The sequence below is a fragment of the Tursiops truncatus genome, chromosome 3 (genome assembly GCF_011762595.2).
Source record: "Tursiops truncatus isolate mTurTru1 chromosome 3, mTurTru1.mat.Y, whole genome shotgun sequence".
Taxonomy (NCBI): Eukaryota; Metazoa; Chordata; class Mammalia; order Artiodactyla; family Delphinidae; genus Tursiops; species Tursiops truncatus.
In genome coordinates, this window is record NC_047036.1 from 165,923,698 (window position 1) to 165,941,084 (window position 17,387).

General features: G+C 47.9%; 1 protein-coding gene across 5 annotated transcripts in view; it reads left to right on the forward strand.

Moving 5' to 3' along the window:
* Positions 1–211: 211 nt before the first annotated feature.
* The window catches only part of INSR (insulin receptor), a 130,587-nt gene continuing 113,411 nt past the window's right edge, over positions 212–17,387 (forward strand). For 2 of the 5 annotated variants that reach the window (XM_033854512.2, XM_033854515.2), the window contains exon 1: positions 213–757. In XM_033854512.2, the coding sequence (XP_033710403.1) occupies positions 658–757 (100 nt within the window). In that variant the 5' untranslated portion in view covers positions 213–657. Of the gene's footprint in view, positions 758–1,086; positions 1,219–17,387 lie in introns of those variants that run through there. The other 3 variants (XM_033854513.2, XM_033854514.2, XM_073803336.1) reach the window with 3 other exon arrangements.

A 17,387-nucleotide genomic window follows, 5' to 3' on the forward strand; every position in this document is an offset into this window, starting at 1 on the left:
GGATCTGTGGCGCCCCCTCGGCTAGGGCGCGCCGGGGGCCTCCAGCGCGGGGCCCAGGACAGGGACGCTGGCGGGTGGGGCGGGGCGGCGCCTCCCCCCTGTCGGTCCTCCCTCTACCCCTCTCGGGCCTCTCCCGGGCGCCGAGTCCCTTCCGAATCCGGATCCGCGCCGCCTTTTCCCGCGGCCCGCACGGGGCCCAGCTGACGGGCCGCGTTGTTTACGGGCCGAGCAGCCCTCGCTCCCGCCGCCCGCTCGCCACCCGCCTGCCCAGGTGCCCGCCCGCCTGTCCGCGCGTCCGTTTGTCCGCGCGTCCGAAGATCTGAGCCCCCGAGCGCTCGGGGCCGAGAGCCAGGAGGCAGGGGCGCAGCGCCGGGCTCGGGGCCCTGAGATCGCGGGACGGGGCCCGGGCCGCGGTGGCCCGGAGTCGGGGCCGCCTCCACCGGGCCGCGTTGCCGGATTTGCAGCGGCGGAGGCCGCGCGCCCCTCCTGGGGCTGTTTCAAGGACCCTCCCGGGCGGAGGCTGCGGCCCCTGGGCCGCCCGCGTGGAAGAGAAGGACGCGCGGCCCCCAGCGCCTCTCGGGCGGCTGCTTTGGAGCATGCACCCCTCGGGCCGGCGCCGCGCGCTCTGATCCATCCGGACCCCGCGCTCCCGTAGCCATGGGCGCCGGGGGCGGGCGGGGGGCGGCGGCCGTGCCACTGCTGGTGGCCGTTGCCGCGCTGCTGGTGGGCGCCGCGGGCCACCTGTACCCTGGAGAGGGTGAGTCTGGGGGTCCGGGAGTGGGCGGGGACCAGCGCGGTGGGGAGGGGACCCTTTGCCAAAATGGAACCCCTGCTGTGGACTGAGAGCCCTCCTCCGTGGGAGGGCGGGTGGCCGGGACTGTAGCTCCAGCCTCGCGGGGGGCGGGAAGCCGCTGACCTTGGCCTTTGCCCGCCTGGGCTCGCGGCTCCACGCTCCGCGTGCAGGCCCCGGGCTGGAGGAACCTTGCCCTAGTGCTCGCCCCTCCACGGGCGCCTCCCCCGAGCGCTCCTCGGACCTGTGCCGTGCCTGGACCTCCCCGAGCCCAACTGGCTCCGGAGACGGGACACGCGTCCTGAGTCGCCTCCGAGAAGTGGGGTTATTGGACACTCTCGGACAGCCAAGTTCCTGGGGCACAGACGGTTTGGAGCCAGAGTCGAGGGTGACGGACTGGGGAGGGGGTCCCTCGAGGGTCCCTGCTGGTAGGTGACGCTGCCCGGGGCGGGGAACTGTAGAATCCACCCGCCTCTTCCTCGTATCTAGACCCATGGCTACCCCGACTTCAGGTCCATGTTTACACTCTTGGGTTCTGTTTCCAGATATCGGGAGGCAAACTCTAGCGCCTTGGCAACAGCGCAGTCGTAGTAGCAGAGGTAGTGTCGGCTTTAATGATTATTGTAGTTAGTGTCACCAAATGCCACGGACTGGTCGGTCTTATCTCTCTGGACCTTTTTTTTTTTTTGAGATTTTTTTTGATGTGCACCATTTTGAAGTCTGTATTGAATTTGTTACAATGTTGCTTCTGTTTCACGTTTTGGTTTTTTGGCCGCTAGGCATGTGGGATATTAGCTCCCCGACCAGGGATCGAACCCTCACCCACTGCATTGGAAGGGGTAGTCTTAACCAGTGGACCGCCAGGGAAGTCCCTCTTTCTGGACCTTTGCGGCGGCTTCTTGACGCTGATACCGTTGTTGGTCCATTTCGTAGGGAGTAAACTGAGGCTCAGGAAGGACACATAACTCACTTGCCCCAAAGTCAGTGCCAGAGGGAAAAACGAACCTCTCCAGTGGTGCCAGGGCCCAAGGCTCTGGACTGCTGCCCACGGCCCATGTCCTCCCTAATAACCTTCCTCCTCTGCCCTTTTACCTGTCAGCTCCGGGAGGTCTCTAACCTGTGGTCATTCCAGCCCCCAAAGCCTCCCTCCTGAGTGTCCCTGTGCTGGCAGCCACCAGGGGCAAATCCCAGCATCCTTCTTGGGCTTCGCAGCAGGTCTTCCCGGCTGCAGGTCAAGGACGGAAGAATCGTTTAAAAGAATGTAGCTGGGGTTTCCCACCATGATGGCTCAGGCCCTGCTTTCAAAATATCTGTTGGGTTACTTCTTCAGATTTCGCCATAAAAGGAGATCAGTCATGAGGAGGAAGGGGTCAAGGAGGGAAGAAACTGAAGTTCCTGAGCTCCCTGACGGTGCGCGAGGGGCGTGAGAAAGCACACGCAGGCTCTGGAGTTGACAGACCGGGTTTGCTGAGCCCCTTTGCCAGTTAGGCACTGTCTCCAAGCACCCTGGTATACAGTGGGTGCTTCATGAAGGAGGGTGGCAAGTGGTTTAGGGTCTTGTTAAAAAAGTCCGAGACCAGTTGTTAGGCTTTGCGTATGTGTGCGTGGGCTCACCCCCGTATGTTTCCTTGCTTCTCTGTTCCTGGTAGCTTTGGTAATTAACGGTGGATTTGTGCCTGGGCTTTCAGGGGTCCGTGGATGGATTTTTCCGCTTCTTACTTGTGTACAGTTTCCACAGGGGCAGAGGTTTACGTTTCTTTCGTTCACTGCTACATTTCCAGAGCCTAGAGCAGTCCCTGGCACCTAGTAGATATTTGATAAATATTTGTTCTAGATTCAACTCCTATCCTTCCTGTCCTCCCCAGGAGTAGTCCAAGTCACAGCTGCTTTATTCTCCAAATAACTCCTAACTAACGAGAATATAAGCAAACACTCAGCGGGCGCGGTTCTATACACTTTGCATAGGTAATCTCGGTTAATCCTCACCACGGTGCTGGGAGGTAAGGCTTACTGTCCTTTTGGAAGGTGAGGAACTTTGGCGAGATGGCAGAGCCGTGATTAGAAGCCCAGTCTGTGAATAAAAGGTTTCTTAATAAAAGGTTCTTCTTTGGAGTCTGAACCTCCCCACCCCCGTGGTAAAGGTTAACAAAATACTACTGAAGAGATGACATGTGATGCCCTTTGGAGGTTTAGGGAGGGGCGTGAAACTTTACAGATGGCTTATCTCCAACAGCAACCAATATGGCATCTTGGCTGGGGTGGGTGAGGGTGGGGTAGAGGGAAATCAATGGGATTTTTAAGGACTGAGGACTCAGAGATGTCACATGGTGTGTGCCGTCCCACTTCGTCCCCCCATGGAGTCTCTGTGGCTTGGCTGACCTGGGCAATGGCTTTCCCCTCCATTTCTCCTCGGGTTGATCCGCTCCGGCCCGAGATGACCCGGGGCATTGCAAAGTCAGAGAATGAAGGCAAAGTGGGATTAATTACAGTGAAAACCCACAGAGTTTCGGCGGGGGTGGAGGGGTGGGCAGTGAGTTGTATAGCTGAGGTGTGAGATGCTGCTTTCAGATCCCACCGGATGTTTCTCCTGTGTGTTCTCTTGTGTGCTCCGGGACCCTTAGAGCAGAACTTCCGCTCACCGGGTCACCTCCCTGGGGTTCTTCCCAGGCTTTGCTTCCCTCCTGGTGACCCACCCCTCGCCCTTGCCCCACTTACTCATAGAGGTCATTGGGGTGAGCCCCCTGGGGTCCCCACCTCACTCCACTCCATCGTTGACTTCCTTTCTTTTGTGATTAGAGCAGAACCTCTTGAATTCTCTGCTCTCGACATATGGGGTTGGATAGCTCTTGGTTGCAGGGGGCTGTCCTGTGTATTTTAAGATGTTGAGCGCCATCCCTCATCTCTAGATGCCAGTAGCAATTCCCCTCTCCAAGTCATGACCACCAAAAGTGTCTCCAGACATTGCCAACTGTCCTAAGAATCACTGCATTTGGGGAGATAACTTTTTCCTTCTCTAGGACACTTACCCACCTGGGTCCCCTGCTCTCTCCCCTCTGTTTGTTCAGGGATCTCCATCTACCCAGGAGCCTTTCTCTTTTCAGCCTATAAACGCTCAATACTCCCCTGGGCCCAATTACTCACCACTTACCTCTCGCCTTCCCCTGCCAAGCCTCCCCTCCAATGGGTCCCCACCGCCCTCGCTCTCTCACCTTTCACCCACTGCTCTGCCCACGGCATCTGGCTTGTGTCTCCATCTCTTTGCGCATGGCGCTAGAGAAGGTCATCCCTCACCTCCCAATTGTAGCCTCACCCCAGCTGACTTCTCTGGGTTTTGCCTCCCCCTGGAAGGCACCGTCTCCTGGTGAGTTTTCACCTGTGTCTGACTTCTCCCATCCTCTTTCTTCCTTTCCTCTGCTCCTTTCCTAGGCTATTAGACCCTTCTTCCTAGAGGGCCATTCTCTACCCTTGACTCTCTCTGTCTCACTCAGCTTTTAATTTATATATGGTCAAAGCCTTTATCTAGAACAGGGGCCAAATCCTGCCCACCCACGCCAGTTTTGTTGTAAATAAAGTTTTACTGGCGCGCAGCCATGCCCATTCGCTCATGCACCCTCTGTGGCCGCTTTTGTGCTCCACAGGCAGAGCTGAATAGCTGTGAGCGCGTGGCTCCCGACAATATTTACACTTGGGCCCTTTCCAAAGTTTGCCAACTCCTGATTTAGAACAAACTCCTTGAGGATCATGATGACATACCTCATAGCTTGTGTGGTCCCTGATACAACTTTGAATGAATCAAGTTAAATGAAGCGCCCGGGGATGCTGTGTTTTCCCCTTTACGGAGCAAGCTGTATTAAAGAAATTTATACCATGTGCTGTGCTGAATGTAGGGGTTCCGATGGTGAGAAAATAACAGCGATGTTCCCTCCTTGTGTGTGTGTGTTTGTGTGTGTACGATCTTTGGATTTATTTGTTTAAACAGTCTTCTTGGCATTGAACGAGGATTCCGTGCTCCTGGCCCTGTCTCTAGTACCAAAAGAAAGTGGTATCTGCTATGAGATGTTCTCTTGAGACCCGCCCTTATGTTAATTTCTATTAAGAACACATCGGGGTGGCTTGGGTTATGTTTTGCAACTTAAAAACCATATTTATGGGACTTCCCTGGTGGTCTAGTGGTTAAGACTTCCCCTTCCAATGCAGGGCATGCGGGTTCGATCCCTGGTAGGGGAGCTAAGGTCCCACATGCCTCCCGGCCAAAAAAGCAAAACATAAAACAGAAGCAATATTGTAAAAAGTTCAGTAAAGGCTTTAAAAATGGTCCACGTCGAAAAAAATCTTAAAAAAGCCGTATTTATGATTTTCAAATTAAAATAATAACAGGTAGTGCATTCTCATTGCCAAAAAAATTATGAAAGTATACAGAGGAAAAAACCAGAGTCCCCCTTTGTCCATAAAACCATTGCATTTCTGTCCTGGGAAATGACCATGCTATCAGTTGGGTGTATATCTTTATTTATTTATTAAAAAAAATTTTTTTTAACATAAGTACTGGCCAATGAATTTGTTTTCCTATTTTTTTAAAGTTTATTTTTTCTTGTGTGACTTTTAAAAAAAATAAATTTGTTTATTTTTATTTTATTTATTTTTGGCTGTATTGGGTCTTTGTTGCTGTGCGTGGGCTTTCTCTAGTTGCGGCCAGCGGGGGCTACTCTTTGTCGCAGTGTGCGGGCCTCTCATTGCGGTGGCTTCTTTTGTTGTGGAACACGGGCTCCAGGCACGCGAGCTTCAGTAGTTGTGGCACGTGGGCTCAGTAGTTGTGGCTCTCAGGCTCTAGAGCGCAGGCTCAGTAGTTGTGGCGCACAGGCTTAGTTGCTCCACGGGATGTGGGATCTTCCCAGACCAGGGCTCGAACCCGTGTCCCCTGTATTGGCAGGCGGATTCTTAACCACTGCGCCCACCAGGGAAGCCCGGTGCGTATCTTTAAACATTTTTATTTTTAAAATGGTCATACAGTAAAACTGACTTTTTTTTTTGGTGCACAGTTTTTGCATTTTAGCCCCCGCATAGAGTTGTGTGGCTGTCCCCACAGTCGGGATACAGAAGTGTCCCATCCATCACCACCCAGACTCCTTCCAGCCATCCCTTTATCGTTATGCCATCCCTACCTCAAACCCCTGGCAACACTGATCCTTCTCCATCCCTATAGTTTTCTCTAGACTTTAAAAAGTATATTATGTTTGTCTTTCTCTTTCTGACTTACTTCACTAAGTATGACAATCTGTAGATCGCTCCATGTCGCTGCAAATGGCATTATTTTGTTCTTTTTCATGGCTGAATAATATTCCATTGTATATATGTACAACATCTTCTTTATTCATTCCTCTGTCGATGGACATTTAGGTTGCTTCCATGTCCTGGCTATTGTAAATAGTGTTGCAATGAACATTGGGGTACATGTATCTTTTCAAATTATGGTTTTCTCTGGATATGTGCCCAGGAGTGGCATTGCTGGATCATATGGTAACTCTATTTTTAGTTTTCTGAGGAACCTCCATACTGTTCTCCATAGTGGCTGCACCAATTTACGTTCCCACCAACAGTGTAGGAGGATTCCTTTTTCTCCACACCGTCTCCAGCATTTATTGTTTGTAGATTTTTTGATGATGGCCGTTCTAAGTGGTGTGAGGTGATACCTCTAAAAAAATGGTACAAATGAACCTATTTACAAAACAGAAATAGAGTCCCAGATGCAGAAAACAAACTTACGGTTACCAAGGGGGAAGTAGGGGAGGGATAAATTGGGATTGACATATACACACTACTATATATAAAATAGATAGCTAAGAATAACTTCCTGTATAGCGCAGGGAACTCTACTCAATACTCTGTAATGACCTGTATGGGAACAGAATCTAAAAAAGAGCGGATATATGTATATGTATAACCAATTCATTTTGCTGTAGAGCAGAAATTAACACAATACTGTAAATCAACTATACCCCAGTAAAAATTAACTTAAAATATTTTTTAAAGTATCTTATAATTGGATCAATCTTCTTAAAATTGAAAACCTAAGTACTCAGAAGATTCTCATGATTCCTGGATTCCATATTTGTGAATTCCCCTATTCACTAAAATTTATTTGTAACTCCAAAATAAATAGCGCTTTAATGGTTATTCCTGGACATGCACCAAGTGGCAAAAAATTGGCATCATCTGACATGCATGTTCCAGCTCAGATCAAACAAGGTGACATCTTGCCTTCCTGTTGCATCTCTCCCCTTGTGAATTCATAAATTCCCAAGGATGAAAACAAATGTCCTTTAAAAAATTTTTTTTAATTGAAGTATAGCTGGTTTACAATTTTGTGTTAGTTTTTGGTGTACAGCAAAGTAATTCAGTCATACGTATGTGTATATATTCTTTTTCAGATTCTTTCCCATTATAAATTATTGCAAGATATTGAATATAGTTCCCTGAGCTATACAGTAGGTCCCTGTTGTTTATGTATTTTATATATAGTAGTGTGTATCTGTTAATCCCAAACTCTTAATTTATCCCACCCCTTTCCCTTTGGTAATCATAACTTTGTTTTTGATGTCTGTGAGTCAGTTTCTGTTTTGTATATAAGTTCATTCGTATCATTTTTTAAGATTCCACATATAAGCGATATCACATGATATTTGTCTTTGACTTACTTCACTGAGTATGATAATCTCTAGGTCCATCCATGTTTCTGCAAATGGCATTATTTCATTCTTTTTTTTATGGCCGAGTAATATATTCCATTGTGTACACGTACCACATCTTCTTTATCCATTCATCTGTCTATGTACATTTAGGTTGTTTCCATGTCTTGGCTACTGTAAAAAGTGCTGCAATGAACATTGGGGTGCATTTATCAGAGTTTTCTCCAGGTATATGCCCAGGAGTGGGATTGCTGGATCATATGGCAACTCTATTTTTAGTTTTTTAAGGAACCTCCACACTGTTCTCCATAGTGGCTGCACCAATTTACATTCCCACCAACAGTGTAGGAAGGTTCCCCAAAATGTCCTTTTTTGTGATGTATTTAGTGCCATGTTTTTCACACTTTCTTGTGCTTTTTGTCGGTGATTTTGTGGTTGACCATGGTCTGCATGCATAGTTCTGAAGTGCTGTCTAGGGTCCCAAGTACTAGAAGGCTGTGATGTACCTTCCGGAGAAAATACATCTGCTGGATAAGCTTTTCTCAGGCGTGAACTGTATAGTGTTTAGTGAATCAACAATGTATATTAAATAAGGTGTTTTTAAACAGAAACGCACATACAACAAGGTTATGGTATTGATGGAGTTGCAAATGAGTGTTCTTGAGAACACTTTGTTCCATAAACAAAGAGAATCTGCTGTAGGTGGTTTCCTATCACTGGGGTTTAAAATTTGTGAAACTGCGTTTGTCAGCATCCGTGTAGAATTCTTTTTGAACGCATCCGCCCTTTTTGTCGTATTTTCATCTGGGCACAAATCCTTGGTTACCTCTCGGAAAGTTCATGAGATGGCACGGAACCCCTGGTCTGTGTCTTGAGGAGGGCTCTCCCGTGTTCTGCTGACCCTGGTGCCAGGGAGCGCCCCAGTGGCTTTCAGGGGTTTAAAAACATATTTCGTTTCTGGCAGAGCGAGGTTTGCTGTTCTGTGTTGCCCAGTGCAGACTGGATATCAGTGCCAGTTGGAGTTCATGGCAGACGGATGAGGATTAAAATTTGATGTCAAATCTGAGTTTTTCTTTCAGTTCCTTAAGGGTGTGGTGTCCCGTCAGGTTTATAGGTTAGCTTCTGTTTTGTGTTCAGGAAGAGCAGCCTGTTACCAGGAGGTTCTCGCTTCTCTCCTATGTCTTTGTGGTAATGTGGAAAACATAGGTACTTTCCAAAAACTGTGTTTGTTAACGGTGCGGAAAAAGGTAGTGGTTGGACACAAAGGGATAGAGGGCAGGGCTCCACCTGTTTTCTGATGGCCTTTCTTGATTTCTTGTGGCTAATCTGTTTTCAAAGACGTATCCTGTTTCCTTACAGAAGATCAGAAAAGGGGTGAGTTCTCACTGAGGTGTTCCTTCCTAATTATATCCAGTTACATTGTATCGAAGACATCTGCTACTTTTTTGTTCTTGCAAGACTTCTCTTGGTTTTCTTTCTGGTGTCTTCTGTGGGCAGTATCCATCCTTATTTGTACACACGAGGAGGTAGGACTCCTGAAATGTCATGGAAGCCCCTTATCATCTTGTGGTTGGATGTGTGATGTCCTTGGGATTACAGAACTATGGAACTGACTGGAGGAATTAGCCTAGATGTTCCAGAGCTTTCAGACAGGCTTGTAGAAGGCGTTGGTGTCAGTATGACTATGCGTCTTTGGTCCCCTCTCTGGTTCCCTGGCCTTAAATATTGTGCTCGCCAGAGGCACGCCCCCCTTCCATCCTTTTCTCCTCCTGGTTTCATCACCTACTCTCATCCCTTCTGCCAGCATCCGCCCCTTTTCCCAAGCTCCAGATCCACATCTTCCCAGTGCCCACTGGACCCACATCTGGGAGCATCTCAAAGCCCCTACGGACTCAACATGCCCCAACCTGAGCCTGTTGTCCTTGCCACCCTAAACTGGTCCTATCCGGTCCTCTCCAGGTTCACTAAGAGAGGGCCCTCACTTCTTCCCCCTCTCTTCCACCTCCCTGGGGACCAAGTCCCATTGATGCTAATCCCTTGTACCCACCCCCAGAATAGGCCCCCCAGGCCATGCCGTAGATGTGGTCCCAGAGTGCCTCGTCCAGTACCTTCTCTTCCCTGCTGCCAGAGAGAGTTTTCTACTTCCTGCTTTGGTCCTTCTATAGCTGCCAGCTCGGTCCATACCCTTGGCAGTGGAGCCTGGCCTCAGCTGTGTGGTGCGCCATCTCACTTCGCCAGGCTCATGACTGCAGTTCCTTGGGGCTCCCTCTTCTTCCATGTGCTTGCATTTGCTTCCTGTGGCCCAAGCACCCTTCTTCCCCCTTTTCACCCATGGATGCCTGCTTGCTCCTTATGGAACCGGGTCAGAGGCCTCCTTCCTCCCCTCTCTGGCTTCATCACCCACCCCATTCTCCTTCCCTTTCAGTACAGACTGGGTATATCTGTCTGGGTCCCCATAGACATTGCACATTGGAGGTGCGTTCTAGCGAAACACTGACTGCATGGGAAATGAAACCATACTCCTAAGTATGGGTTGGAGGAGGAATTGATACATGTTTGTCCAAAGCAGGAAGCAAAGTCTAGCCCAGAGGGGGCAGGTCCTGGAGAGGATAGGATGGCTTGAAGTTAGGAGCAAAAGGTTTGGCTGAAAAAGAACTGCTATGGTCTGAATGGCCACCTCCCTCCTCCCCATTCATGGGTTGCAACCTTAACCCCCAACGTGACCGTATTTGGAGAGAGAGCTTTTAGAAGGTAATTAAGGTTAAACGAGGCCATAAGAGGACGGCCCTAAACTGATAGGACTGGTGACGTTAAAAGAAGAAGGAGACAGAGAAAGATCTCTCCCTTTCTGCACGCATTCACCAAGGAAAGAGCACGTGAGGACACAGTGAGAAGTCGGCCGTCTGCAAGCCAGGAAGAGAGCTCTCACCAGAAATTGACCATGCTAGCTACCTTGATCTTGGACTTCCAGCCTCAGAGCTGTGAGAAATAAATGTCTGCTGTTTAACCCCACCCGTCTATGGCCTCTGGTTATTGGAGCCCAAGCTGACCAAGACAAGAACTGAGGTCAGAAGTGGCTCTGAAACACAGCATCTAGGAACTCAGGTAGACTAGATGGGTGTGGGTCTAGCTTTCTTTGAAATTCGTGGGGGCCAGTCCACCGTGCTTATGCCGTTCCCTCTAGCAACAGTCAACAGCCCCAAAGAAGGCATCTGATGGCATTGATCCTGGGGCAAAGTGCTCAGAGGAATGGGTGGGGCAGAAGAATGGGAGCTGGAAAGAGCCCCTGCTGGAGAGGTGGCCCAGGTTGGGTAGACAGTACGTCTGTCCTACTTGAGGCCCTATCATATCCTTGGGGGCCTTGTTTAAAATGCAGATTCTTGGGCCTGGCTCCCAGAGATATTGATTCATTTGGTCTAGAGCTGGGCCTAGGGATCTGCATTTTAACATACACCTGCCGCCCCAGGTGATTCTGATGCTGTCGGTCCACAGAACACACTTTGAGGAACCCTGTGTGATGGCTAAAGGCACAGGTGCTGGTGCCCTGGGGACCTATGTGATGGACTGAATTGTGTCCCCCCCCCCCAAATTAATGTGTTGAAGTCCTAACCCTAACACCTCAGAATGTGACCATCTTTGGAGATAGGGTCTTTAAAGAGGTAATCAAGGTAAAAATGAGATAATTAGGGTGGCCTCTAATAAGACTGATGTCCTTATAAGAGGAGATTAGGACACAGACACACACAGAGGGACGACCGTGTGAGGACACAAGGAGAAGACAGCCATCTACAAGCCAAGGAGAGAGGCCTTAGAAGGAATCAATCCTGCTGACACCTTGTTCTTAGACTTCTAGCCTCCAGAATTGGGAGAAAATAAATTTATCCTGTTTAAGCCACCTGGTCTGTGGTCCTTTGTTAGGGTGGCCCCAGTGGACTCATATACTGGGTTTAAATCCCAGGTCTGTCTCCTCCTTGCTTTGTGACCTTGAGGAGGACATGTTCCTCTCTGAGCCTCAATTTCTTTCCTCTTCTAGAAAATCTATCTGGGCGACAGTTTGCCTGTTGCCTGCACCCTCGGGATATTTACTGCCCTTCCGTTTCCAGCAATTTGCAACAGAATCCATCTCACACGCTCTGGCTGAAGTCAATTTTTATTTTTTAGTTTTGGCTGTAACCCATGGCATGTGGGATCTTAGTTCCCCGACCAAGGATCGAACCCGTGCCCCCTGCATTGGGAGCGCAGAGTCTTAACCACTGAACCACCAGGGGATCTCTTGGCTGAAGTCAATTTTAAAGAGCCAGTCTTTCAGGCAGGTGGAGAATCTTAAGGGTATCTGGTACCTCGGTGTGCCCAAGTTCTAATTTATGAAGGGAATAAATCTGGGAATTGGTTCCATGTATCTTAGAGTGGAGAACTAATATACACACGTGGCCAGACCCCAGTTCTCATCTGTTCTTCATGCGATCGTCATCATTTACAGGTGAGGAAACTGAGGCACACAGAAATTGAGTTTATGGCTCAGGATTATACAGCTGGCAGGTGCCCGTGCTGGAATGGGAAGCCAGATCTGTTGGGTTTCTGGCATGCCCTGAAACGGGTGTGGGTGGTGGCCTGACACCTGAACCCAAGGCTTGTTGGCTGGCATGCCTGAATTTTGGAAGAAGCCCTGTTAAGACTGGAAGTAATGCAGGGAGGAACGTGTGGCCCCAGATACGTCACCAGGGAGCATTTGAAGAACGTCGAGACTAAGGAATGAGTACATTCAGGCTTGAAAGCAGAAAGTATGACTCTAGCATTGTAAAGGAGTTTCAGAATCTTCTAGATACCTCTCTCCCAGATCCTTAGTACCTCTTTGCTGTTTCCATGATAGAGAGAAAACCAGGGGAGAGGGGACACTTTCCAAGATGGCTCTCCTGTCAGTCTTCTCTCCTTCTGGAAAATTTTTAGATTCTTCTGGCCGAGGGGCAGCTTCTAGACCAGCACTGTCCCACAGAACGGTCTGCTTTGATGGAAATGGTCTGTAGCTATGCCATCCAATATGGCGGCCACTATCTACATGGTGCTCTTGAAATTATGGCCAGGGCAGCTAAATTTTTACTTTTATTTAACTTTAATTCATTTAAATGTAAAAAATGTGAATGTAAAGTCTTATTTAACATTAGTTGATTGAAATGTCAAGAAAAATCAATGCTTGATTCTGTTATTGAACAACTCTTTTGCTTGCAACAACTTGGGGATGCCAAGAACCTACCTTTTCAGTGATTCATTTTTTGAAATCTGTATATACAGATTGAGTATTTCTGATAAAAATGTAGCACCTGAATTGAGACCCGGTGCAAGTGTATAAAACCTGTGGCGTTGGGGAGGCATAGTGTGAAGAAAATCCCATAGATTTTTTTTTTTTGTATTGCTTACATGCTGAAGTGAAGTTTGGGGATACATTGGGTTAAATTAAGAATATTTAATTTCACTGTTTCTTTTTTACCTTTATAGAGAAAATTTTAAATTCTGTGTGGCTCGCATCATGTTTCTATTGGATAAGGCTGCTCTAGGCCCTACACACCCTTGTGACCTACAGCGACAGGCTACAGCTCTTGACCTTCCAGTGAAGTAGGCAGAACTTATTGCACTGTTTGTGTAGGTTTTAGTTCTGGTGTTACCTCCTCCGGGAAGCCCTCCTTGATTGTCCTGGACTTAGTCAAATAGCTCATTTTCATTATCTCTTCTAGCCCCTGAAGCTGTCCTTGAATAACTGAGATCTCCTCCTCAGTTATACTTTCAGTTGATTTGGGTAGTTAATAGCAACTAGTAGTCTGTGAGATCCAGGGCAGACTCTGTCTTATTCCTTTTATTTATTTTTTTTAACATCTTTATTGGAGTATAATTGCTTTACAATGTTGTGTTAGTTTCTGCCGTATAACAAAGTGAATCAGCTATATGTATACACGTATCTCCCTATCCTGTTGTCCTATCCCTCTCGTCCTATTCCTTGAAGCACTTCCAGTCCTTGGAACAGCAGAAACAGGTCCTCAGCAGATAGTTGCTGAAGGAGTGAACGAAAGAAACTGTCTTTAACAAGCTTCCTCCAGGTTGTCACTGCATGAACATTATTTCATTGTTTCCTTATTTAAGTCAGATTCACCTGCTTCTTAATTTGGTATGTTTTTAAAGAACAAAGACGGAGAAACTGTAACATAGTTCAGGCATAAACTTTGCATTTCATTGCTGGGTTGAAATCCTAGCATTACCCCTTAAAACTCAGCCTGTGTGAGTCTGATTCGCTCATCACAAAAATGGGCATGGACCACATTTCGTTTATCCGCCTCCTCTGGGATTATTCTGAGAATTCATCAGGAGAACGTACCTGCCAGAACATGGCCAAGTGCTTTACGTGGGAATTGTTATTAGCTGTCACCAGGACCCCCCATCCTCCCCCGGTCCTCATGGTCCTTCCCTTCCTGTGTGTAGAGTGCTGATTAACCAGGTGTCACTTACTGAGGACCTGAAGCATCTTTCAGTTCCCACCCAGAGGTATTAAAAGCCAGTACGAGGTCTGACATCTACTGCTGGCACCATCTCTAACATCCTCTGGGTATTTTCTGTTCACGCAGTGAATTGCTCTATTGTCTTAGACTAATAGGGACACGTACAGCTTTAATGAGTTGAGTTAGAGTCATTGGAGATTTAAAAGAAAAAAGCCGTTCTTTGTTGTCCACTACAGTTATAGTTGTTTAATTTTTTAATAACAACTTTATTGAGATCGAATTCAATACCATACAATTCACCCATTTAAAGTTTAAATGTAGTGGTGCTTAGTACATTCACAGAGTTGGGCCACCATCACTACAATCAATTTTAGAACATTTTCATCACCCCCCAGAGAAATCACATACTCCTGAGCTGTCACTCCTCATTTTCCCCTCTCAAAGCCCCTTGAAACCACTAATCTACTTTCTAGGGATTTGCCTATTCTGGACATTTCATGTAAATGGAATCATGCCACATGTGGTCTTTTGTGACGGGCTTCCTTCACTGAGCCTGATGTTTTCAAGGTTCATCCCTGTTGTAGCAGGTGTCAGCGCTTCTCCCCTGTTATTGCTGAATTATCTTCCTTTGTATGGACATGCCACATTTTGCTTATTCATTTGTCAGTTCATGGACATTTGGCTTGTTTCCACTTTTTGGCTATCATGAATAATGATGCTCTGGGCATTTGTACACACATTTCTGTGTGGACCTATGTTTTCATTCCTCTTGGGTATCTACCTGGGAGTGAAGTTGCTGGGTTATATGGTAACTCTTTGCTTAACCTTTTGAGGGACTGCTAGTCTATTTTCCACAACAGCAGCTGTACCATTTTCCATTCCCACCAGTAATGTAGGAGGGTTCTGATGTCTCCACATCCTCGTCAACACTTGTTATTGTCTGTCTTTTTAATTTTAGCCATCCTGGTAGGAGTGAAGTGGTATCATTGTGGTTTGGATTTACATCTCCTGGATGTCCAACAGCCGGTTAATCTTTGAATGCATATTCGTATCTGATTTTGGTTCTGACACAACTTGGGGAGGATGGTGGGCTGGTGTTCTTTGTACCTGTATCGATTTCACAATTTTGTGTGCGTGTGTGTGTAAAACAGAGTGTGAGGCTCAGGCTTGAGAAGCCCGGACCTGTGGCTGAATCTAAGCTGTATACTGCCAGATATAATACAGGACACCAAGTTAAATTTGAATTTAACATAAACGATGAGTAATTTTTAAGGATAAGTATGTCTCAAACATTGCATGGGATATACTTATCCTAAAAGGTACTTGCTGCTCATCTGAAATTCATAGTTAACTGGGCGTCCTGCATTTTTATTTGCTAAATCTGGCAACCCTGAATGTTACTGGTGGGTCATCTGTCCTTGACTGATTGGTTTTGCCTCCTAGAGATCCAGTTTTCCCTTCTGTGGGGTGCGGATGAAGCTTGTTGGGAGGTGTCAGTGGCGTGGTACCTGTCCAGACCTCTGTATGTAGATGCCGTTGATGTGACTGAAGCTGGGAGCCTCAGCCTTGGGTGGCATGAGTGTGTGGGGCTGGAACTGCCATCCTGGTCCCCTTGAAGCTGCCTCCCAATTTCTGAGTGAGTGTATGTGTGTGTGTTTGCGTTTTGGCAAGGAGAGGCTGTCTAAAGAATTCAATTCTACTGAATGTTAACTCCAATATAAGGAACACAGGAGGAGGGAAAGATCCAAATAAGTATATGGAGGAAAGGAAATCAGAGAAGGCTTCCTGGAGGAGGTGACATTTGAACTGGATCTTGAAGGATGATGAGCTGGATTTCAAAATAGGGAGCTAAGGTATAAAGGACTTTGACAGTCAGAGGGGCTAGGGCTACCGTGTTTAGTCCAGTAACCACTAGCTACATGTGTCTATTTCTGTTTACACTATCTAAAGTAAAATCAAATATTCAGTTCCTCAGTCTTATATCAGTCGCATTTCAAGGGCTAGACAGCCACAAATGGCTGGTGGCTTCCATAATGGCCAGTGCATATATAGAACATCTCTATCATTGCAGAAGTTCTGTTGGACTTTTTTGGACTGAGGCAAGGGTCACCAAACTACCACCCCAGGGGGAAACACCAACCCACAGCCTGCTTTTATAATAAAGTTTTATTGGAATACAGCCATATCCACTCACTGTCTCTGGCTGCTTTTGAGCTATAATGGCGGAGTGGAGTAGTCTAAACAGAGACTGACTGCAAAGCTGAACATATTCACTATCTGAGCCCTTATAGAAAATATTTTCCCACCCTGGTCTAGGGGAATGAAGGCACGGAGCCTAGAGGTGATACCGTGATATGTTTGGGAGAAATGAACAGCAACAAAATAGCTGACATTAATTGAGCACGTACTGTGTGCCAGCCACTGCTTGGGTGCCTGCATTATTTCACTTATTCCTCTTCATAGGTCATGTTATAGGGAAGGCTTGAGAAGGCCCCCTTGGAATTGGAGAGTAGTGGGCAGGCCTGTTTCACATGGTGCAGGGGGTGGTGAGGCAGAACCTTGAGGGCCGCGAGAGGAAAGTGCAGGGTCATGGGGAGACATAGAGGGTGTCCGAGCAAGAGAGGGACCACCTGCAGGAGAATGGGTGTGCAGGGTGTTTGTGCAGGGGAGATCAGAGTCTCTGGGAAGCCCTTGCCACACCCAGGTAAAAGGTAATTAGACCTTGGCTGCCTGCCAGGAGGGCGGGTTGGGAAGGAGTGTTAGGAAAGTGGGAGAATTGACAAAACAAAGTCAGCTCTCCTTGCCCCATTTCTGTTTTTTTTTTTTTTTTTTTGCGGTACGCGGGTCTCTCACTGTTGTGGCCTCTCCCGCTGTGGAGCACAGGCTCCGGACGCGCAGGCTCAGCGGCCATGGCTCACGCGCCCAGCCGCTCCGCGGCATGTGGGATCTTCCCGCACTGGGGCACGAACCCGTGTCCCCTGCATCGGCAGGCGGACTCTCAACCACTGCGCCACCAGGGAAGCCCTCCTTGCCCCATTTCTGATGTGGGCACCTTTATCCCCATAAATCCATTTCCTGAAGATCTTCCACACCAACTCACTGGGGACGGCTCCCCTTTCCTCTTCCACACCTGCTGCATTACTCAATCCCCTGTAATCCCAATGTCTTCACTGCATCATATTCGATGCGATGCTTTTAAGGCTTCTAATGGGTCCTGCCAAAGGAATGATGATGATGATGATTTGCCTTTCAGGAGTAATTACTTAGGCACAGACACCTTACAGAGAAAGCCACTGAACTGGGCTGGCTGTAGAATTTACAGGGTGCAGTTCAGAATGAAACCTTGGGACCCCTCACTCAGAAATAATTAAGGATTTCAAGACGGAAGAGCATGAAGCCAAGGGCAGGGCCCTTCTGAGCGGGTGT